This window comes from Drosophila navojoa, chromosome 2, assembly GCF_054131105.1.
Source record: "Drosophila navojoa isolate 15081-1374.11 chromosome 2, UAZ_NAV_1.0, whole genome shotgun sequence".
Taxonomy (NCBI): domain Eukaryota; kingdom Metazoa; phylum Arthropoda; class Insecta; order Diptera; family Drosophilidae; genus Drosophila; species Drosophila navojoa.
This window is the reverse complement of record NC_142890.1, coordinates 1,668,836-1,690,946: the sequence shown is the minus strand read 5'-3', so window position 1 is coordinate 1,690,946 and position 22,111 is coordinate 1,668,836. Positions and strand designations below refer to the sequence as shown.

Genomic DNA, 22,111 nt, shown 5'->3' with positions numbered 1-22,111 from the left:
TATATTTTAACAGTTGCTAATCGTGTTAATAGTTGCTATACACATAAACTAACAGTTGATACATTCATTGGCAATTTATGACAATAATGGGAAATATACTTTTAAATATGCATGAAAGGAATTTATGGTAGAGCAAATAATAAGTAATTTATAATTTTGGAGATTCAAAATAGTGTTTTAGACTCTAGATATATAATGTATATATAACAGGTAGAGCATATAGAATTTGCACATTTATTTGTATGATTTTTGGCTTGGAGCATGTGTCGGCATTTTTTTATATTTGGCATTTTTTTTAAGTGCCTGCTCACACGCACACTTTGGGGGGTGGCAGATAGAGAGAGAAGAGCTTGAGGGAGTGGGAGACAGCCACACGCAGTTACCTTTTTGGGCTATTTGGCTTTAGCTTTGGCTTTGGCTTTGGCTTGCATTTCTGTGTTTTAACTTTCTTACAATAAAGTGATGTTATCTTGGGCCCCAGCTATTTTGTGGCTTAGGCAACAGGCGAACGCCGGGCCGAGTGGCAAATGTGCTGCACTTGGCGTCAGCCAGCAGGTGGAGAGCACTGGGAGCACAGGCGACAGGATCTAAGGGAAATTACTCTGTGCTTTATCGTGCATATAAATCTATTTGCTCAGGTGTTTTTCGCTGCTAATATGTTTGTGATGACTTTATTTTGCGCTTTCCGCCCTTGTTTTCTTTGCGCCTTTTTGGCCTTATTTATATGTGGGCGGGGCTGCTGCTTAACAGTTTTTTGTTTTTTTTGTTTTTGTTTTTTTACTTTGTGACTCTAGAAAAGTTGTAAAAAGGTTTTCGCCGGCTTTCGGCAGCTGGTCTGGCAGGCACACACATTATTTCAGTTTTTCGCCTGCTTTAATATTTTTGCGCAATTTGCTTAAATAAATACGTGACACGCCTCCGCTCTCCGGGCTCTGCTCACCGCTGTTAGCTGAAAGTGCAAATTAAAAGCCAAAATCGTTAGGCTAAATGCTTTAAGCACTTAACTTGCACGCATGAGAGGCATTTGCCGTTGTTGTTGTTGTTGTTGCTGTTGCCGTTGTTGTTTTTGTTGTCATTGTCGCTGGTTAACTGAAATATTCAGTAGCAAACATTAGGCGCGGCCCAAGTCGCAGGACAACAGCCGCAACGTTAACTCACGGGACCCCCAAAAAATGAATATGTGTACAAGCTTTTAAGCCTTTTTTTGGAATGTGCTTAAGCTAAATAACAACTAGACAACATACACTGTAAAAAGGGAATGTAGATGCAATTTAAAGTGTGTGTGAGCTTGACTTGGTAATTGTTTTTTTTTTTTTTTTTATATACATAAATATTATTGCTTAAACTGTTTAATAAACTTAACATACTTTTCCAGTGGTTTTCTGGACTATTTAAAAAATAGAACCTAGTCGAGCATCGAACTCGCAACCCCATGCCTCAGTGAAGGCACGCTTATTTAACACTGGCAAGACGTCTACAAATTATCACAAATTTCCTTCGTGTGGCAATAGCGCAGTGGTAAAGGCGCTTGTGTAACAGGGATAACAGGGATAAGCGAGTAGTCCCAGGTTCTAATTCGGTTGGGTTTAACAACTACCTATATTTTATTAAGGAACTTAACAGAAATTCTCGCTAACATATTTTAAAAACTTACATTAAATGTTATTTTCAGCACTTTGGGGGGAGAAAGCTTTTACATATGCGTAAATGTTTTGTCCCAGTTCTATGAAAGTTGTTGTGCTTAATATTTTAAAACTATTATCGAATCGCTATTAAATTTAAATGCAGTATTTACTATGCCTAAGCAACTCAATTTGCAATAAAGTTTCCTTAAATTTAAGTATTTAACGTACAGAATGCTGTTTTATTGTTAACCACATTTTTCACTGTGTATACACTGTGGTTGTGTGTCTGCTAGTGTATTGGCACAACAATGTCCTCGCGACCACATACACGCACACACGCACACCTACATAGAGCCAACATTTACTCAAGGGATTAACTGTAAAGATCTTAATGCCTCTATTTCGACGGTCTTAAGTATACTTCCGCCTGGCCAGGTCGCCCAATGTGTGACAGAGGGACAAGTCAAGCAGCACTGACTTAGCCCCCAGCCCTGCCCCACTTGTGCTCTCCCATCTACACTTGTTTTTCTAGCTTCTTAGTATTTATACATATGTATATGTGTGTGTATGTGTATGTGTATGTGCCTGTGTTGTTTGTATTTGGGTCTTGTGTTTGTTTTGCACACTAGCCCTTCGGCGGTCGCCCTTTAGGCCCGTTCCCTCTGCGAGCCCTCGAGGCATCACTTGCGTGTGTTTTGTTTGCAGTGTGTGCGGTCTTTCGGCTTTTTGGGCCACATATGCACATTGTCATTGCCAAGTACCACTAATATTATTTACATTTCGTTAGGTTTATGTGTGAAGCGCTCCTGCTCCCAGCTAACCCACTCCTAGTTCATTCCCTTTCGCCAGCTACTTCGAGTCACATCCATTCATCCATTTGCCAACCAAAAGAACGACCAATCAAAGTCCGGCGGAAACAATTACTACGAATTACTGAGCCAATGCCAATAAAAGTAAAAGAAAAAAACTTTTACTCGATTTTTCCTCTCTTCTTCTTTTGTTTTCGAGTAATAGAATTTCACGGCGTAAAAGTTCGATAAGCAGCAACTTTTATGAAAACTGAAAGACCACATCATGCAAATACTTGTTAAACAATTACAACAACAACAACAACAATTGTGCGCAGCTGTTGCCAACAGCCGTTACGCGTATAATTGAAAAATATATCGAGTACAACATGAAATCTGATTTAAATTACATTCAAACATGAAACAACAAAAATCCTATGCCATATCGAATATTGTATATCCTTTGTTGAGCTTTGGCTCAATGAAAAATATGAAGAAGTTTACTAAGGAACACACATTCATGTATTTATTCAAATTTTAAATACAATATATCAACTGCTAATTTTAAATTTATTTTATAGCTGCTCGTTCTATGTAATTCGGACATTGACATCTACACCTACCCTACTTCTTACAGCAACAAGTCTATGCGATACATATTACAAATTACAAAAAGAAAAGTTATAAAACTTGCAATTTATGAAGTTTTTTGTGGCACCTGGAAAGCTGAAGTTTTTGTTCGTTTTTTCCTTTGTTATTTGAGAGAAAACTTGGTCGTCTAAAGCTGAAAAACGACGTTCGAATGCTGTTGATAACAAAATTGAGCTGGAGTCCCATGGAATTTGAATTCTATTATCAAATAATTAATATATTACCGATTAATTCAATTTTCATAAAAACAAAAGAAACTTTCACATCGATACAGACAGTATGTTAAATAGCATAAGCTGGCATCGCCAGTATTGGCAGCTGGCAGCGCTGTAATTGCAGCTAGCAAAGCCGTTACGCCTTAAGCTGGCAATATCGCATTTATTGCAAGGTGGCAGCTCTCCAGCGGCTTTTGAAAATTTGCTGTTGCACTTGTCAATTAAAAGCAACGAAAAGGCGAGTATGCTGTACTATTTAATAAAATTGATAAAGCTCTGCTTTAATGCGCGAAAAAGGAAGCCAAATGCCTTGACCGTTTGCATAACTGGTTCCTCGAACTGGGTGATGGTGCCCAGAGGCTGTGGCGATTGCCTCATCACCAGTGCGCCCAGGATCGCCAAGCGACTGGAGCAGGAGTTCGAGCGCATCTGGATGTAGTGCGAGATGCAAGCGAATGCAAACCATTTCAAATAATGTCTTATTCTTTGTATTTAGTATTTTATATATAAATATGCATTATATATATATTGATTTCTTTTCGATCTTAAGGCTCACTTATGGGATACGTTTTGATTTCAAGTGTGGGATTCGTCTGAGGAGTTGAGTTACATATTGCGAATCGTATGTATGTGCCCGCATCGATGACATGTTTAATTCAATCCCAAACATTAATTAACTAATGTGATCCGCTTGGACAGCTCAACTAATCTTGTTGCGCAAATAGTATTTGATGAGCTGTATGCAGACCTCCGCATCCTCGGCGCTGTCGTGGCCAGCCTCTGCAAGTTGAGCATAGATAACGATATATAGACACAGATATAGATATAGAGTCGGGCAGCCGCTTACCATTTTCTTGTATAATGCGCTTTAGGTTCTCAATGCACAGCGTCTTCAGTGCTCGCTTCTTGGGCAGCCCCATCTTGTGGGGGAATAAGACCGATGTATCCACGATCACGTCGTGTATCAGCTTCAAGGCCTTCATGTCGCTCTCCAGGCTGTGGCCCACCAGCACCGTCTTGGCATGAAACATGGACATGAGCACCGCCTGAACATCGCGCAGCGTGCGTGTCTCCTTCGAGAGCATGGCCTCCGTAATGCCAGAGTAGCTAAACCGAATCGAGTCAATCAATCAATCAGTCAATCAAGCATCGCTCACAGTCGTATACATACACAGTATTATAGTCCACAATTTGATTGTCCGGCTTGACCAGAGCATCGTAAACGCTGCGCCCATTGATGTCCACGACGGTCACTCGGGTCAGCTCGATGCCGTGCGTCGTATAGCACATTTCGCAGTCGAGCGCATAAATATCCTTTTTGGTGGGCACATAGTCGTCCGAGCGCTCAATGGTCTTTATGAAACAGGTCAGCTTATCCGGATCGTAGTAGTCGCTGACATGGTAGTTGGCATAGCTGCAGCCAGGCGTGCCCGCTGGCTGCTGGCAGCACCGATGCTGATTATCTGTGAAGCCGCGCCGGTAGCCCGTGCTCTTTGGATGATAGTTGCACATGTCCGTGCACTTGGTGTCATAGATGCTCAGATTGAACACCTTGCCGCAGCGGGTGCAGTAGCGTTCCGTCTCGTTGGGTCGTCGATTCGGCCGGCTGGAGCGTATAACAGCCGTGCCGCGCACCTTGCCCGGCCGTGGGAAGCCGTTCTCCACCAGCTGCTCGTCAGTCAGACGCAGATCGTACACCATCTCGTATGCCTTCTCCGCACTGAGTGTATCGAAGGGCTCCGATGACGATTTGCTAAAAGACAGAGTCGATTATTAGTAAAAACTCGAACAGAGCTATCTCTGCATACGCACTCCTTCTTTTCCACGCTCCAGGATGTGGTGAGCGCCCGCTTGCCGCCCAGCATCATCTCGTGCGAAACAGTTTTGTTGGCCACACTAGGCTGGTTGCCCGCCTCGACGGCCTCCTTGCGCAGCTTGTTGATGGCCAGCATGCAGCTGTTCTTATAGATCGACGGCGTGCTGCACTTCTTGAACACGGCCAGCTCCTCGACCTGCGCCCGCTCCCAGGCGTCAGTCAGCTGTGGGTAGATAGCGGTGCATTGCTTCACCATCATCTCATAATACTGCATGCGTATGTTGTACGATATCTTCGAGCTCTGCGGCTCCAGCACCGGCGGCTTGGCAGCAGCCACACCCGTTGCAGGCGCCACCTTGTCCAATGCCGCTGTCGGCTTGTGAGCCAGGCGAGTGCCGCCTTTGAACGTCTGGGCAGCTGTGAAGGCGGGCTTCTTTTCCGCCTGCAACTCCTCGATCTTCTTCTTGGCGCGTGCGATGGCTATCACATTCGCCACGGGCGTTATGGTGCGAGCTGCGTGGATGCAAATCAATAGTATTAAACTAAGCTTATAGAGTATAGATAAGTAGAGAGATGTCTCAGGTCACCTGTGCGCGCTGGTGGTGTCAGGCTGCTGCGTGAGATGAGCGGTGTTAGGGTCTTGGCACGCGCTTCGCGCAGCTCCTCCTGGGCTATGCGCACGCGCTCCTGGGCCTGCCGCAACAGCTCGGCATCTGCCTCTGCACGCAGCTTCTCCTGGCGTCGCAGCTCGGTCCGTCTGTCGAAGATCGCCTGCATCGCGTTGCGTATATGATTCGGCTTGTGGACTGCCACCGGCGCTTGCGGCTTGCATTTGTCCGCATTCTCATGGGCCACCCGACGTTTCTGCAGAGCCGCCGTAGCTGCCTCGGTGTAGGCCTCAATGTCCGGCGAGGGCGCCTTGCGTTTGCGCACATTCTCCGCGCTTGTCTCCTCCGGCTTTTGGGCAAACGCCTGCTCCAGCTCATCGAATATCATTTCACACTGGCGCACAATTTCCGCCTCGGACACATCCACATTCATTTCGTAATCCAATGCAAGGTCATCATCAGGCTTGGCTGGCAGTTCAATAGAAGTTGAGGTGTCTGTTTCGGATTTAGTCGTACTTTTGCTAGAGCTGGATTTGGAGTTGGAGTTGGAAGTGGAGTGAGAGTTAGAGTTGGAGCTAGATTTGGATTTCGAGCTGCTCGAGCTGCGTGATGTGGATGTGGAGCGAGAGCTACTGTGATGGCGACTCTTAGACGATGATGACGCAGATGTTGTGGATCCTGTTGCGGTTTTGGATGAACTGCTTCTATCCTTGCTGCTCGACTTCTTCTCACTGCGATGCTTATCGCTGCTCGATGATTTTCTATGCGAAGACGACGATGAAGATGATTTGTGTTTGGAGGAGGAACTGGAACTACGGTGCTCGCCAGATGATCGCTCTTTTTCTTTCTGGGACGAGCTGTGACGCTCTTTACTGTCCTTAGATCTGTGTGTATGTTTACGGCTTTCGCTGCGAGCACTGGACGAAGACGATGAAGTCTTCTTTTCGTTGTCACTCTTTGGGATCTCTTCGCTGGCTGCCTGGGATTCGGGCTTAATGTCAATAGTTGTTTTGGCCAACTCGTCCAATTCTTCCTCCTCTTCCGTAGCCTTCACTGGTTCTTGCTGTTGTTCTTGTTGTTGCTTTTCTTCTGGCTCCTCTTCTTTATCTAATTCTGCCCACTCGTCTTCAGCACCATTTGCTACCGCGGAAGGCACATATTTGGGTGCACTGGTTGAATCGTCATAACGTTTTTTCGCCGGCGAAGCATTCAGGGCCGGCTTCTCTGGATGGTATTCCAGATTGAGCTTCTTTTTGGGCGCACACATCGTCATCTCGGGCAATGGAAGGGAGAGCAATTTGGGCACCGGCGCTGGCTTGTACTCCGGCACCGATTCCGCTGGCAGTGTCGTTTCCACATCGTCTGCGAACAGAGCGTTAGATGTTTGCATAACTTGAAACACACACACACTTACCCTTGCGATTGTGCTTGAAATGGCAGAAAGGACGTTTGCAGTTGAAGGACGCTTCGCCGTTTTCATCATTGCTGCCGCTGCCGTTGCCGGCGCTGTTGTAGTATGGGCAAGCGAAACTCTTGAAAAGGCCCGTCGATGGTAGCATTTTTTGGCCTCTTCAGGTTAATTAATAATCGCCGCTTAATTGGGCAAGCGTTATGGGAAAATAAAATGTTCTATATAATTCGTTTTTTGTGTATTTGCTCATTTCACGAAATTAATGCCAGATGTTTTGCGAAACAAGCAGAACGGAGCTGCCACTCGTTCGATAGTGTGGCAGCACTAGAATCACAGCTGGAGCACATAAACAAATTGAAACCAGCGACCCAATAGAAATTTGACATCGTAGCTGTATCTTGGCGTTAATACTTATAAGCCACTGATATTAAATATATTATATATTATTACATGTTTAACATGGCTTCAATGCCTGCCATTATCATATACCAACTTCTATTAAAAAATATGCCAATATATTTAAAAACATAATCAGATGTGCGTGTTGTCATCTGGGCAGTATAATTGTTTTTTACTAATTGGCATCATTATGAAATGGAAATTATAGATGTAGTATGTATAAGTGCAATTATCTGTTCGATTTTATCAATGGATAGCAAATTAATGTATTTAATTAGCATGTAACTTATACGTAAATAATAATTATTACTATTTTTTTTTTATATATATTCTACACTGATAAAATATTATGTAAATGTTTTCAACTGCGCATTTTATTAATATGTACTTTTTTACATAGATTCTTCAGAGCTCATCCAACTTGTTGATTTTCATCAAGAACATCCTGCTTCGTCGTGCTCGTGTCACGCGCAACAAACGAGAACATTGCCAGCTCTAGAATAGTGTCTCAGTGTGCGGGTGGCGGGTACAAAGTTCAAAACACTTCTCTCTTGCAGACAATTGAGGCATGACGTCACAGTTTATTGTACTAGTTGCTGGAGCCATGGTTACTAATGATTGCGCATGCATTGCAAAAATGCAAATCCATTAAAATGAAAACATTTAACCGCTCTATTCATACACATGCGTATGTATAGGTACATATGTATATGTCGAGGTTTTATCTATAGAATGCGTTCATTCAACCGCTCTGATCGATCGCTGTCTTATCAAATCAATTCAGTTTGAGAGACTCACGCACGCACACACACACAAGAGGGCTCGACAACGCTTGTGGCTGGATTGGTTTCCATCAAGGCATTCAGTCGTCTAGCGGCACTTCGACGCACCGGTTGGACACACGTGAAGGTCGGTAAAATTGGAGACGCAGCAACAGGCTAATCAAGCGTAAAATAAAACAAAATGCTTATTAACATATGAGCCTATGTGTATGTGTGTGTATGCGTCCGCTTGTAAGCGACCTTTGGCCAAGAGTTAACTGTGAAACTTTGGACCATTTGTGCAGCAAAAATTGAAAATGTAATCAGCTGCTGCTTATCCGCTTATCTAGAGACGATTATAGATAAATAAATGGACCATGAAATTAATGTAGTTAATATATTTAGCAGCTATTTTGGGTTGTTATTATGGACCGTGCCAGCCTATTTATCGGTGATAATCATGAGAGCACCTTTAGCTTTGATGAGACGCTGCCACCGCTGCCGCTGCCCGAGCTGAGAGACACACTGCAACGTTACTATGCCGGCTTGCGGCCCTTTGGCACGGACGAGGAGCTGGCCGAGACGAGGCGCATCATTGCGGAGTTCGAGACGGGCATTGGAGCCAAATTGCAGGACATGCTGAAGGAGCGTGCGGCTCGTATGAAGAACTGGCTGGGCAGCTGGTGGGAGGATTATGCATATCACACGATGCGTCTGCCATTGTTGCCCTACCAAATCATGTCCATGCCCTGCCAGCTGTGCCATGTGGGCGTGCCCGAGCGACCAGATTACATGCTCAAGGTTTAACAGTCATCAACCCAATCCTTTGCAATCACTGAAACGAATCTCAATCGTTTCAGAGTCTCGCTCGTCAGATTTATCACTCGCTGGAGTTCTGGGATCTGGTGCGCAATGAGAACATCAGGCCTCTCTCCTCGAACGGCGGCCGGGTGAAGTACTCCTCGGCGCTGTATAAGCATTTCTATTCTACGTCGCGTGTGCCGGGCGAGGAGAAGGACCACATTGAGAAGCACTTTCTGACCAAGTCCGAGGGACGCACACCAACGCACCTGATTATCACGGGCAAGGGTCGCCAGTTCACGTTTAATTGTGTGCACGACGACGACTCCATTCTGACTGCACCCGAGATTCTCGTTGCTCTGCAGCGGATACGGAGCATGCTGGACTATGAGCCAGAGGGCGATGGCGTGCCCGCGCTCACTCACGACAACCGCACCAGCTGGGCCAAGAACCGCAAGCACCTGATGAACCTCTCGGAGGCGAACAAGCAGAATCTGAAGCTGGTAGAAAGCTCCTGCGTAGACGTCTGCTTCGACGAGCATCAGCCGCAGAACACAGAGGAGTCGTCACAGCTGTGCATCTACGGCGACTACCATTCCCGCTGGGCGGATCGCAGCAGCTGCATCATCGCCTTCAAGAACGGGCACTATGTGTTCACGGGCGAGCACAGCTGCTACGATGGAACGGTCAGCGCCAGCTTTGCCACGTTCATGCAGCTCAGTTTCCTGGAGGTGCCCGAGCCGAACTGGAATGAGGCGAACGGAACGAAAGTGGTGGAAGTGCAAGAGATTAAGTTCGATCTGGATGATACACTCAAGTCGGAGATTAAGCGCGTGCTGCATGAGATCGATGAAAGGGTTAGTAGGAATATATGTATATATGGAATTTGAGCATTCTCGCCATTTTAAAATTGTACCCTGCAGGGCATCGATGTCATCGTTACCTTTGAGGTGTTTGATGATTATGGCAAGGACTTCATGAAGACTCAGAAACTGCATCCCGACTCCTTTGTGCAAGTGCTCATGCAGTGGGCGTACTACCAGATGCACCAGGAGTAAGACAATGCATGCTTTGCACTCACATTTCCATTGCCTAACATCTGTGATTCTCGCCAGGATTGCACCCACTTATGAGACGGCGCTGATGCGCCACTTTTATAATGGACGCACTGAGACTTTGCGCTCCTGCACGAATGCTGTCTACGACTTCCTGCTGGCCTCCAGCAACAAGAATACTACGGATGAGCAGCTGGTGAAGGCATTTCGCGCCGCTGTCGTCGATCATCGATATCAGATGGACGAGGCACGCAAGGGTCATGGCATAGACAGGCATCTCTTTGGGCTGTGGTGCGCGGCCTATGAGAACAACCTGGACATACCCGCTCTGTATGATGATCCGCTCTATGCCAAGGCCGGCGGCGGTGGCAATTTCGTCCTATCCTCCAGCACGCTGGGCTTTACGCCCAATGTGGGCTTTGTGGCGCCCATGACACTGGATGGCTATGGTGTCTTCTATTCGATTACCTCGGATGCGTAAGTCTTAAATCCCCCATACAGTCCATTGCGCATATTAAAATACTCCCCTCAACTTGCAGCGTCTACATGAACTCGACTGCCTATCGGGACAGCATCAAGAGCAGCGCACGCAAATTCAATATCATCTTCATGGAGTCGTTCCGTCGCATTCGCCGGCTGCTAGAGCAGCAGCAAAATGATTCCAAATTGTAAACTGCCAAGCAACGAGATGTACATACATATATACGCGCGTCAGCTTTCTATATAATTCAATATGCAATCGGCATTCCAATAGAGATGCCTTGCTAAGCATAAATCAGCAGGCGGTTCCATATCATAATCTACTTTTATATGTGTACTATGTGTAGGTCTTAAGTTCATAATATTTTTCTTGTACTAGGTCAGGCATTTTAACTAAACTGCTTATACAAGTTTCTCTGGGGAGGAGAATTTTCGTCAGAGTCGTTATAACCTGGTTCAACTGTAGATGTACAATCACTATCAGACGGATGTTGAACTTTGAACATCTTGCCAAATCTTGACAATCAACTAAGAGAAAAATTTTAAAACAGAAAATATTTCGAAATAACATTTAAAAATAAATTCCATTTATATAGAAAGTAAAGATTTTTAACATAATTCACATTATATTGATCCTAAACCTTATGGATCAATTAAAAATTACTTATAAATCAATCAAATTCAATTCATAAAATTATTAAAATGTTTTTGGTATTTAATTTATTCGTTCAACTCGAGTGCTTGCTTCTGATCAGATCAGCTAATTCATGTTTAGGGTATTAAATAGTTTTTGTTTTTGTAACCTCTATAGATCCCAAATAAATCTAATATTGTCTACAAAATAATCATAGTTTTTGTTTTTTTTTTTTCAGCGTTTGCTTTAAGTGTTACAACTTTTATTGAAATTCAAATGTCCAATGATTAATTACAATTCACGATTAATCCAACTTCAAAATGCGACTATATATATTTATATATATTCATGTATTTAGATAATAAGCGCCAGCGAGAGGACTCTGGTTAAAAATTCATTTGATACTTTCTATAACTAGATATACATACATATATGGTATATATATATGGATTACTTGGAAAGCCTTACGCTGAACTCTGGGTGTAGTCGAAGCGACCTTAGTTAGTTCGATTAAGTGCAACTATTCGCTAATTACAAATGTGTGTGTGTATGTGAGTGCTCTAAAACAGGTTGAGTGAGTGTTGGGGACAAGGATCACAGATCCTTCCCGCTAAAGAAACAATCTCGTCAAAATCTTCGGGTTTCTCGCGCCCTTCAGTGGGCACGATAGTAGCTAATCTGAGGCGGCAGCAGGGCGTAGCCACTGGACATCAGTTCCTCCTGTGCTTGATGGCTGCGCAAGTGTCGCTGCTGCTGCTGCTGCTGCTGTTGCTGCTGCCGCGGATCAGCATAAACGTGCACTCATTCTTGCCCGGGCACCGCAGCCACCAGGTGGGTCTGGTCAACGGCTGCTGGCTGAGCGACAGTTGCACTGCTGTTGCCATCGTCGCTGGGTGTCTCCGCTGCCGAGGCGGGCGGCGGCTGGAAGGCCGGGCGCTGCACGAACATGTTATCAATAATGTGATCGATGTTGTCGCCACTACCGCTGCCGCTGCCGCTGCCACTGCCACTGCCGCCAGCCGCCTCGTCCGGCTTGGCGGTGCGCGTCTTATGCTTCTCGGATGGCGGCAGGATGGGTATGGCATTCGTGGGTCGTCTCTGGGGCAGCACAGCGGGGCGGGTTGTGGTCTGGGCCGGCGGCACGAAATATGTGGTGCCGCCGACCGTATTATAATTCTGGTGATAGGCCTGGCCGGCCTGCGTGGACGGCGGCGGCGCCGCCTGAGGCGCTGCCTGTGGCGCTACCGTGGCTGCCGACTGAGCCTGGGCATAGGCCACGGCCGCTGGCGTGGCCGGCAGATAGGCATTGCTGGCCGGATTCACATAGGGTGCCTGCGGCACTGACACGGGCACTGGCACCTGCACCGGCACAGGCACCTGCACGGGCACCGACTCATAATAGGGCGCACCCTGCGTCTGTGGATAGGCTGCAGCGGGCGGCGCATGCTGCTTGGACTGTGGCGCGGCCACCGCAGCTGGCGGTGCTGGGCCCAACTGCAGTGTCTGCAGCTGCGCCTGCAGCTCCTGCTGCTGGTAGGCGATCTGCATGAGCATGTGAGGATCCTGCAGCATTAGCTGCGATTGTTGTTGTTGCTGCTGCTGTTGCTGTTGCTGCTGCTGTTGCAGCTGCAATTGTTGCTGCATTTGTTGTTGCTGTTCCACTAGATGATGCTGCTGCTGCTGCTGTTGTTGTTGTTGTTGCTGTTGCTGTGTGGCCTCGTGCTGACTGCGTCTCAGACTGGAGTAACGCTTGGGCCCGCTGCGCTGCTCCGCTGGCAATTGTTGCGGCTGCTGCTGCTGCTGCTGTGCCAGATGCAACTGTTGCTGCTGCTGCTGCTGCTGTTGGTTCTGTGTGGCCAGGGAGTGCATTTGCACGCTGCCCACATGGCTAGGATCGTTACGCTGCTGCACCTGCTGCAAACGATGTGATAGATTCGATGTGACCAATGGCAGATGCTTTTGCTGTTGTTGAGGCTGCTGCTGCTGCTGTTGTTGTTGTTGTTGTTGCTGCTGTGGTTGCTGTTGTGGCTGTTGCTGCTGCTGCTGCTGCTGTGGTTGCCTGTGTTGTTGCTGCTGCTGCTGCTGTTGTGGCTGCTGCTGTTGCTGCTTTTGCTGCTGATGTGTCTGTATATCGATTATCTGTTTGGGTCCGCTGCCATTTGCTCTGTTCACATGGTAGTCCCGTTCGCCGCGCTGCTCCGCATAATCCCGCTGATCGCCACGACCATGTGAGCCACGATTCGACTTCTGCTTGAACTCCATGGCATTTTGTCGCCCGTTGGCATTGTGGCCACCATTGGCGCGTCCATAGTTGCGCTGCCTGGGCTCACGTTCACGCGGCTCCTGCGACTTGCCTCCCGCCATGGATCCTGAGCCAGTGGGGTGCTGTTTCTCGTTGGCAGCGCCAGCTGCAGTGGCAGCATGATTGTTGCGTCGCTCGCCGCGATTCTCCTTCTCCTCGCGCGAAATGGAGCTGCGCGGTCGGCGCACTTTGTTGTTGCTGCTGGATGTGCTGCTGCGCTCGTTGAGTGCCGGGAAGTCCTGGGGTCGGGGCGGCTTGCGTTCTTTGTTGCTGGCCTTCAGATACGCCTGCTCATCCTCCCAGTTTCTAGAGTATTTGCTAGGTCCGCGCCCATACCGTCGTCGGCGACGGGCACGCGGCGCCGCATCCTCGTTACGTATATCGTATCCATAGGATTGCAGCAGCTCTGCTCGAGTTTTGGGCGCCTGCTCGCTGGCCTCGAAACGATCGTGGGACCAACGATCACCGCCCGAAGCTGGCTGCCATTTCTTCATGGTTTTCGAGGCCTGTGATATGGTTGGCGTCTGTCCGGCCGGCGTGGAGCCTGTGGCAGTGTTGCCATTGGACACATCATCGCCAGTGGGCTCCACACCCGGTGGACATGGGCCACCATCGTTGCCAGTATCTATAATGCCATCAGCCTCCGTTTCGGCAGTGCGGTCGTCGTGTTCATAGAAGGTGCCACGTTTTGGTATATATTGAGGATTGCTGCGATCCTCATCAACTTTCTTCTGTGCCTCGCTGTCGGCCCCGCTGCGATCGATCCCATTACCGCTAACGGTACCGCTACCAAGCTCATCATCATCCTCCTCGGTTTCGTCGTCGTCGGTTTCCGTCTCCTCCTCGCTGTCGCTCTCATCATCGTCGTAATCACCCTCCAGATCACTGGCTGTGTCGTACTCGGAGTCATGGGGATGCGAATTGCTTGAGGGCTCCTGTGTGGGCGAGGTGCCCAGATCGGCTGCGCTACCGCTCACTGTTCCCGTGTCGTTGGCATTTATAGATGAGACAGGTATATCAGTCGCTGGTGCGGCTGTCAATTTTTCAACATCAGCCATCGCTAGGGGATTCTTCGATTTTTTTTTTTTTTTTTTCTTTTCCCTTGACTTTTTTTTGCAGTTACTGCAAGTGTTTAGTCCCGTTATTCGTGGTTAGCGCCTCCTTGCACACAGCCACTAACACTTGTAATTCACAGGAGTTTTCTACTTATTTCTATGTTCTTAGTTCCAAAAACTTTAATTAATGTTAATATATTTTCAAAAATTTCTTCTGTCACCCAGTTTTCTTCCACAACAACGCAATCAGAAAATAGAAAGTGTCTAGAGTTGACATGCTTTCTGCAAATATGGCAGAGTTGTCAGCTGGGCATCGATTTGTTATCAGTCACAATAGTTAAAAGAATCCCAACTTTACTAACAGACCGGTAACATGCCGCTTAACAGAGATGCGGCATATTTGAGCTCAATCACATCACTTACATATTTTTATCTAATCAATATAAGGATTAAAGCTTACTTATATTGTTGGTGTTAAGATTTGTCTATATTAAAATGCATAAAAAGCACGAATTTCACCAATTGTGAAAGACATGACAAATCATATTGCTTTTATTGTAGGCAGACTCGCTCCTCAACTTTTAAACCTGCTCCACATTTAACAGGAATGTTCTACTATTAATTACAGCGCGTCAGACAACGCAATTACTCACCGATTGCCTGCAAATCCGACAACACTGGCCGCAGCTGTTGATGAGATAGGGGGCAGCACACAAAAGAGGAAAACCAAGATTCAGTCTGCAAATTAAATTTAAATAGTATTTCTTAAAAACACAGCGCATTGCTACAAATCACATTTAAAATGTCCAAACTACTGGGAGTGCCACTGAAGAAGCCATCAGAGGTAGACATAATAAAGCCACTGAACAATCTGATACAAAGCACCTACAATGGAGCCAGTGCCGAAGAGAAGGCGCAGTATGCGGAGGCAGTAAATGAGTTTTCAAAGCAACGCAATACGGCGATTTGGAAGTTTTTCGAAAAGTATGAGACATCGCTGGAAATCGTCTATGCGTAAGTGGAGTTTATTTTCTTCATTAGTATTTCCTGATAGCCGTAAATAGGGTCTCTATGCTGTATGCAATGACTCATAGCGGTTGATAGCACTAAAGTAGCTGTAATTAATCAGTTGCAAATGTGAGTGTGAGAAAGAGACAGAGAAGAGAGCCAGAGCCAGACGTAAACACAAGCGTAGCCGAATGACGTCGTCTCTAATTAAACGCCGTTGGCGTTTGGTTTCACTTTTATTTACATTTTAGCTACTACGACCAAATAACCGCACTGGAGACAAAGATATCCGTCAGCGAGCTGCAGATACCCTTCAAGTGGAAGGATGCATTCGACAAAGGCTCCATTTTCGGCAACAAGATCAGCCTGAGTAAGTACTGGCCCTGCTATGATGCAATAGGCTTGAACCGGTTTGAACACGTTGCTCTTAATCGTTCAGCTCACACCTCGCTGTTGTACGAGAAGGTGTGCGTGCTCTTCAACATTGCCGCCTTGCAGAGCAGTGTGGCTGCCAGTCAGGAGCTGGACACGGACGAAGGCCTCAAGCTGGCCATCAAACTGCTGCAGCAGAGCGCGGGCATTTTCCAGTACTTGAAGGGCGCCACACCCGCAGCTGTGCCCTCGGAGCCGACGCCAGATTTGAGTCAGGATACGCTCATTGTGCTGCAGGCCCTGATGGTGGCACAGGCCCAAGAAGTCTTCATACTGAAGGCCATTAAAGGTAAAACTCTGCATAAAAAATGCAATATCTTGCATACTAAGCTCAGCTTCCATTTGCGCAGACAATATGAAGGATCAGATCATAGCTAAACTGTGCTGCCAGGGCGAGGAGTTCTATGCGGATGTGCTGCGCGCCATGCAAAAGGAGTCGGTGCGCAGTCTCTGGGAGAAAGACTGGATACCCACAGTCGCTGGCAAGCAGGCGGGCTTCCATGCCCTAACGCAGCTGTACCAGAGTCTCGTCTGCCGGTCGGCCAAGCGGATTGGGGAGGAAATCGCCCGTCTGCGCAATGCCGTCGACCTCTTCAAAGCCGCGCAATCCCGTGGCGGCAACGAGACCTATCTGGATGAGTACTTCAGTCGCGCCAAGCGCAACCTGGCCGAGTCCACCAAGGACAACGAGTTCATTTATAATGAGATGATACCAGATCTGAGCACATTGGCCTCGCCCGGCAAGGCACAGCTGGCCAAACCGCTGCCTCTGGCAACGCCCATGGCCTCGAACTTTAAGGACATCTTCAGCGCCCTGGTGCCCGTTGAGCTGCACCGTGCGCTGACCGCTTCGGATATGCGCAAGAACGAGATTGTCAACACCGAAATCATGAAGCTGCGTGAGGCAACCCAAACCCTGAACGCGGTGCTGGCCAGCCTCAATCTTCCCGCTGCCGTGGAGCAGACTGACAGCAACAGCGGCTTGCCGCCCTCGTTGCGCGAGAAGGCGAACGAGGTGCGTGAGAAGGGTGGCATTGAGCACTTGAAGACTATGCTGAAGGACTTGCCGGAGCTGCTCAATCGCAATCGCGAGATCTTGGATGAGACGGAACGGCTGCTGGATGAGGAGCGCGACTCAGACAATCAACTGCGCGCACAGTTCAAAGAGCGCTGGACACGCATCAGCTCCGACAAGCTTACCGAAATGTTCCGCACCAATTCCAAGAAGTACCGCGAGGTCATCACCAATGCCATCGAGGCCGACAAGGTGGTGCGCCAGAAGTTCGAGGCCAACCAGAAGGGCATTGAGCTGCTCTCGATGCCGCCGGAGCAAATCCAACAATCGCTGCCATCCGCAAGCGGCAGCGTGGATCCTAACTGCTCCAGTGTACAGCGCCTCAAGCAGTTGATGGAGGCCGTTGAGACGATCAAGGCGGAGCGCGATGCTGTTGAGTTGGAGCTGAAATCGGCCACATTCAACATGAAGGACGAGTTTCTGCATGCCCTGCAGAAAGATGGCGCCATCGATGAGCCAGCCCTGTCGCTGTCTCGCATTGGCCAGGTGCTCAGCCCACTGCAGGCCCAGGTCAAGGAGAGCGTAGAGCGGCAGGCAACGCTGGTCGCTGACATACAGAGCGCCCATGGCGCCTTCGTGGCCGAGACGGGCAACTGCGGCAGCTCCCGCGACAAGCTGTACCAGGAGCTGGCCACCGCCTACGACAGCTACATCGAGCTGTCTGGCAATCTGCAGGAGGGCACCAAGTTCTACAATGACCTCACTCAGCTGTTGGTTGTGTTCCAGAATAAGATCAGTGACTTTGTGTTTGCGCGCAAGACCGAGAAGGAGGAGCTGCTCAAGGATCTGACCACCGAGTCGAGCCGCCAGGCGCCGCCGGCCACTCCGGCTCTGCCATCACATTATGCCTCCACGTCGGGCAGCGGCAGCGGTAAGTGGATCAGATAACGTAACTCTATATGCATTTTAGGCTTATTCCTCTGTCTTTCTTAGATATTCCAAATGCACCAGCAACAGCTGCTGCTGCACCTGCACCGAACGTTCCGTATCCGGCCCAGGTGCACATGCCGCTGCCCTATGGTGCATCGGCCAACGTGCCGTACCCCACATATGTACCACCGCCCATGCCGCAGAGCTTCAATCCCTATGCCACGTTGCCATATCCAGGCGGTACGTATGATTGATTAAGATGAAATGAGATGGTTTTCGAATGGGTGTTTGCATTTCTAGCACCTTATCAGTATGGAGGCTTTCCGCAGGGACCACAACCCGGCAACTATGGCACATATCCCGGCAGTTATGCTCATCAACAGGGCGGCTATCCCAACCAGAAGCCACCCGGCTGGTAAACTGAGGAATCGCATCCAATTATCTCGCACTGTGTTTAGCCAGCGGCTATATTGCATATTATGTTATTCATGAATCTAGACTCTATCTATTCTATGGCATTTAATGCTCCTCCGTTCCCCCATTCCCTCCCATTTGGTTCTGCTTCAAATTGTGTTATAGAACAAATATGAATGCTTATTGGATTTTTAATCTCATATAATCAAGTATCACAATAAACGTTCCGTCTTAGCTCTGTAATCTGTTGCATATTATGTTATTCCTTAATTCAGATTGGCGGGTTAGCGCTATGATCTATCCATTTGCTTCAAGCGGCGGAAGAACTCTTGCTTGATGGACGCAATGCAGCGGGGCGCACACATGCTATTGATCAGCTGCTCCAGTGTGGAGCTTATTATGGCATCCTCCTTCCGCTCTGACCTGCCTTGCGTATGTCGTTTAGCATTGTCTGTGATCAGCTGGGAATAGGCCTCCTTGGGCATCACGTCCAGGGCGCGTATGTGCACTCTGACGCTGCGCAGTAGCTGCAGTACCTCGCTTTCAGTCAAGTAATCGGTGTCCCATAGTTTGCGCTTGTTGTCCAAGTTCGGCTTCAGGACTGCCTTCTCAAATTGGCTAAAGAGCGAGCTGGCGGACTCAGCTATCTCGTCCAGCTGATTGGGATTCAATAGATACTGTTTCAATGCATTGCTTTCGCCTTTCACAAAGCTCTCGACCACATGCTTGACCAAGAGCTCATCGAATGTCAGGTCCAGGTCAGACTTGAGCGGCACCCAATAGTTGACACTCAAGGAAGTGGACACCGCCTCCACGTAGTGCCACCATTGACGGGGCACAATCAGCACGTCACCCGGTTGTAGCAGGCAGTGGTAAGCGTGCTCCTGGAACTGTTCGTAATGCTGCAGCTTGTCCGGCTCGGGCGCATAGAAGTTCTCCAGGCAGTAAACACTGGACTCCTCGTAGGGAATTCGCGTGCTTTGCAGTGGCGTCTCGGGCGGAAAGAGTAACCACGATTTGCTGCCATAAGCCTGCACCACAACGTTCACTCCGTACGTGTCATAGTGGCATGGTGTATTGGCGCCTTTTGACCCCAGCCACAGACTGTAGTCGTTCTGGTGCTCCGCAAATCCGAAGCACTTGAAATCGATGCCGCTCAAGCAGCTGGGAGGCATGTCATGTGCACGTACATATTGATAGGCGGCCCATTCTTTGGGCTGCTTGTCGACAGTCATTGTGAAATTATGCAGAAACTTCTGCATTGTCATCTTGACACGTTTTCTCTTGCGCTCCCATTGCGGCGTCTCGCAGTCTGTGACGTCCATGCTCTCGAATGCCGGCAGAGAGTCGACATTGGCATCCTGGTCATAGCGCGTGCACCAATTCTGCAATGAGTCGTCAAAGCACTCCCAGTTGATGGGAAAGTCGGGCAATACTAGAGGTACATGAGTGTTGAGGATTATGTCGCGTAACTGAGAGCTCAAATCTGTGGCCATATAGACAATTTGATTGTCGACTGTAAATGGCAAAGCGATAAGTCTCGATAGCTGCTTATCGACAGCGGCAGTGGCAGCTCTGTTAAGCCATGAAGCGCCATCTGTTGTCAAATAGATTGCGCCACACTGTCTGGTAAATTTTAATTCAAATTTCATTTTGAGCTTTTACGTTTCGCGGGTAATAAATTAATGCAGTCAAAGCCAATGTCACAAACTACTTGTCAATTTTGAGTTGATTATCCCATGGTCGGTTGAACGGCAGCTAATTGACATTGTGTACACACTTATATGTATGCTACACAACCAATTAATAAGCAATCGGGAAAGTTATGTAAATACAATTAAGTGAAATGTTATATTAATTAGTGCACATTTCGGTATTACATAATTGCCATCTAGATTGCGTGTAAAACTAGTTCTGGCAAATCAAGTTGTAGTCACCAATGCCTCCTCGCACGCAAACCAAACGACGCCCGTTACTGATTGCTTTTGCTGCTGCTGCTGCTGTCGCTGCTGCGACTGCGGCTGCTGCCGCATATCGTGGTCATGGTTCTTAGGACTTGGTTGGTCTAAGCAACACTTTGAGATAATTATTTTGATATGACAGGCGGAAATGGAATGGCGTTAACAAGTTGCTGCGCTGATATCAAGAAGCTTAACTTGTTGTTTGGAGATTGGCATTACTTAGCTTCGCTTGATGCCCCATGCCACATTTATCCCAATGATTGTTATCTGACTGCAATGTGGCATCTGTGATTGCCCCATCTAACTGTTGTCAACGCCACTGAAGTTCTGCAATTTGCATTCTGGAATGCCATTAGGCAGATGAATCAATGTAGCCGAACTCTACACTGTATTAAGCTGCCGACCGACCGACCGGGCGGCAACAGTCGTCATAAATGTGATTTATGTCTCACATTTTCATTCTCTTTCAGTTTTTTGCCCACAAAAGAACAAGTCATTAAATCTACTTAAGATGGGCACGCAATGCGCCAGCCGCAACACTGGCGCAAATTCAGACACAGATACACGGGTGAAAAGTTCAATGTACGTGAGTCAGCAGCGATGGAAAAGCATAAGCATAAGCGGAGCCAGGCCAGGCCAAGCCAGGCCAAGTCGGAGCAGGCCAAGCCAAGCCATGAAAACAATTATGCGGCAAAGTTGCCAGCAACAACAAAGAAAAGAAATGCCAAGCATGCAGATCAGCTGTTACTGACTGCCTAATGCTCTGTCATAGATAATATCTAAGATACTCTGCTGTACTTATCATAGAAATTTACTATTGAATGAAGTTTTTATGGCTTGATCGAGCTCTTGGGGTATTTAGTGTCTAATGATTATACTCATTCATTTTATTTATATATTTTTTTAATATGAAGAAGCACACGTCTCACATTTACCGTAACGAGCTTAGTCATTCAACATTGGCATGTCTGTCATCCGTCGCTGTATCTTTCTCTCCACTTTTATAAATTTAGCGATAGCCTACATAAACTATATATGAAATATATATTCAAGACACCCAATACACCCGCTTAGCTCAGCCAAAGACAGTGCATAATGAGCTGCGAATCAAGCCGATTATTTATGCGCCACTTTCGGAGGTGCGGCTATCCCGACTTTTTGTCGTCTGCGAACATATCATTTTGATTGTTATTATTATTATTGTTACTTATTGCTTCGTACGCACTTCCATAGACATACGGCAATTTATTTACGTCTGTGTGTGTGTCTGTGTGTGGCTTGAGCTTTTTATCTGCCAAATGAGATATTGTGCATGCCTCGTTTCCGTTTCCAGGCGAGTGCGCATAGCAAGCTCAGGGCTTAGCCGTAGCACTCCCAGGCTTACAAGCTCCAACCCAAACTCAATTGCGATCTCAATTTTCAGTTCCACCTCTCGTATAATTAGCAAAACAATGAATTCCTAACAAAATTGCGCACGTTCCGCTGTTTGAGCTGCTGCGCGGAGACTGCCAAAAAAGAAGAATACAATAGATTATATTCAAGCTCTGCTCGCAGTCGCCATTTTTGGCTTTCTATGAGATACTTTAGTTCTATCCTACCTATGTACCTACATACGTATGTATATATCTATATCTGAATTCGTATATGTATCTTTCCTTAGATGTATCTTTATCTGTATCTGTATCTGTATCTGTATCTCTGTATCTCTGTATCTCTGTATCTCTATATCTCTGTATCTCTGTATCTCTGT

General features: G+C 47.3%; 5 protein-coding genes across 7 annotated transcripts; 2 read left to right on the top strand and 3 right to left on the bottom strand.

The window, feature by feature from the left end:
* Nucleotides 1–3,751: 3,751 nt before the first annotated feature.
* Nucleotides 3,752–7,434, bottom strand: LOC108651503 (uncharacterized). Its single transcript, XM_018101258.3, has 6 exons — nt 7,118–7,434; nt 5,683–7,065; nt 5,092–5,608; nt 4,451–5,032; nt 4,127–4,386; nt 3,752–4,059 (listed from the first exon to the last, which is right to left on the bottom strand). Exons 1-6 carry the CDS (start codon nt 7,260–7,262, stop codon nt 3,980–3,982), a joined length of 2,967 nt encoding a protein of 988 aa, XP_017956747.1. The 5' UTR covers nt 7,263–7,434; the 3' UTR covers nt 3,752–3,979.
* A 573-nt stretch (nt 7,435–8,007) lies between these two features.
* Nucleotides 8,008–11,557, top strand: CROT (Carnitine O-octanoyltransferase). Of its 3 annotated transcripts, XM_018101381.3 has the most exons (7): nt 8,009–8,201; nt 8,298–8,422; nt 8,683–9,075; nt 9,135–9,932; nt 9,999–10,129; nt 10,191–10,607; nt 10,670–11,557. In XM_018101381.3, the coding sequence occupies exons 3-7, from the start codon at nt 8,701–8,703 to the stop codon at nt 10,800–10,802; spliced, it is 1,854 nt and encodes a 617-aa protein (XP_017956870.1). In that variant the 5' UTR covers nt 8,009–8,201; nt 8,298–8,422; nt 8,683–8,700; the 3' UTR covers nt 10,803–11,557. The 3 variants fall into 3 exon arrangements, with proteins under 3 accessions (XP_089112827.1, XP_017956870.1, XP_089112835.1); XM_089256701.1 differs by lacking the exon at nt 8,298–8,422 and having other exon boundaries at nt 8,008–8,201; XM_089256709.1 differs by lacking the exons at nt 8,009–8,201; nt 8,298–8,422 and adding an exon at nt 8,488–8,593.
* Nucleotides 11,485–14,913, bottom strand: btz (CASC3 exon junction complex subunit). Its single transcript, XM_089256689.1, has one exon. It carries the CDS (start codon nt 14,602–14,604, stop codon nt 12,046–12,048), a length of 2,559 nt encoding a protein of 852 aa, XP_089112815.1. The 5' UTR covers nt 14,605–14,913; the 3' UTR covers nt 11,485–12,045.
* Nucleotides 14,914–15,223: 310 nt separating this feature from the next.
* Nucleotides 15,224–18,643, top strand: ALiX (programmed cell death 6-interacting protein-like protein AliX). The gene is made up of 6 exons (XM_018101349.3): nt 15,224–15,615; nt 15,861–15,979; nt 16,049–16,330; nt 16,392–17,987; nt 18,050–18,226; nt 18,287–18,643. The coding sequence occupies exons 1-6, from the start codon at nt 15,404–15,406 to the stop codon at nt 18,403–18,405; spliced, it is 2,505 nt and encodes an 834-aa protein (XP_017956838.1). The 5' UTR covers nt 15,224–15,403; the 3' UTR covers nt 18,406–18,643.
* Nucleotides 18,574–19,947, bottom strand: HSPBAP1 (HSPB1 associated protein 1). The gene has a single exon (XM_089258463.1). The coding sequence runs from the start codon at nt 19,894–19,896 to the stop codon at nt 18,691–18,693; it is 1,206 nt and encodes a 401-aa protein (XP_089114589.1). The 5' UTR covers nt 19,897–19,947; the 3' UTR covers nt 18,574–18,690.
* Nucleotides 19,948–22,111: the final 2,164 nt, after the last annotated feature.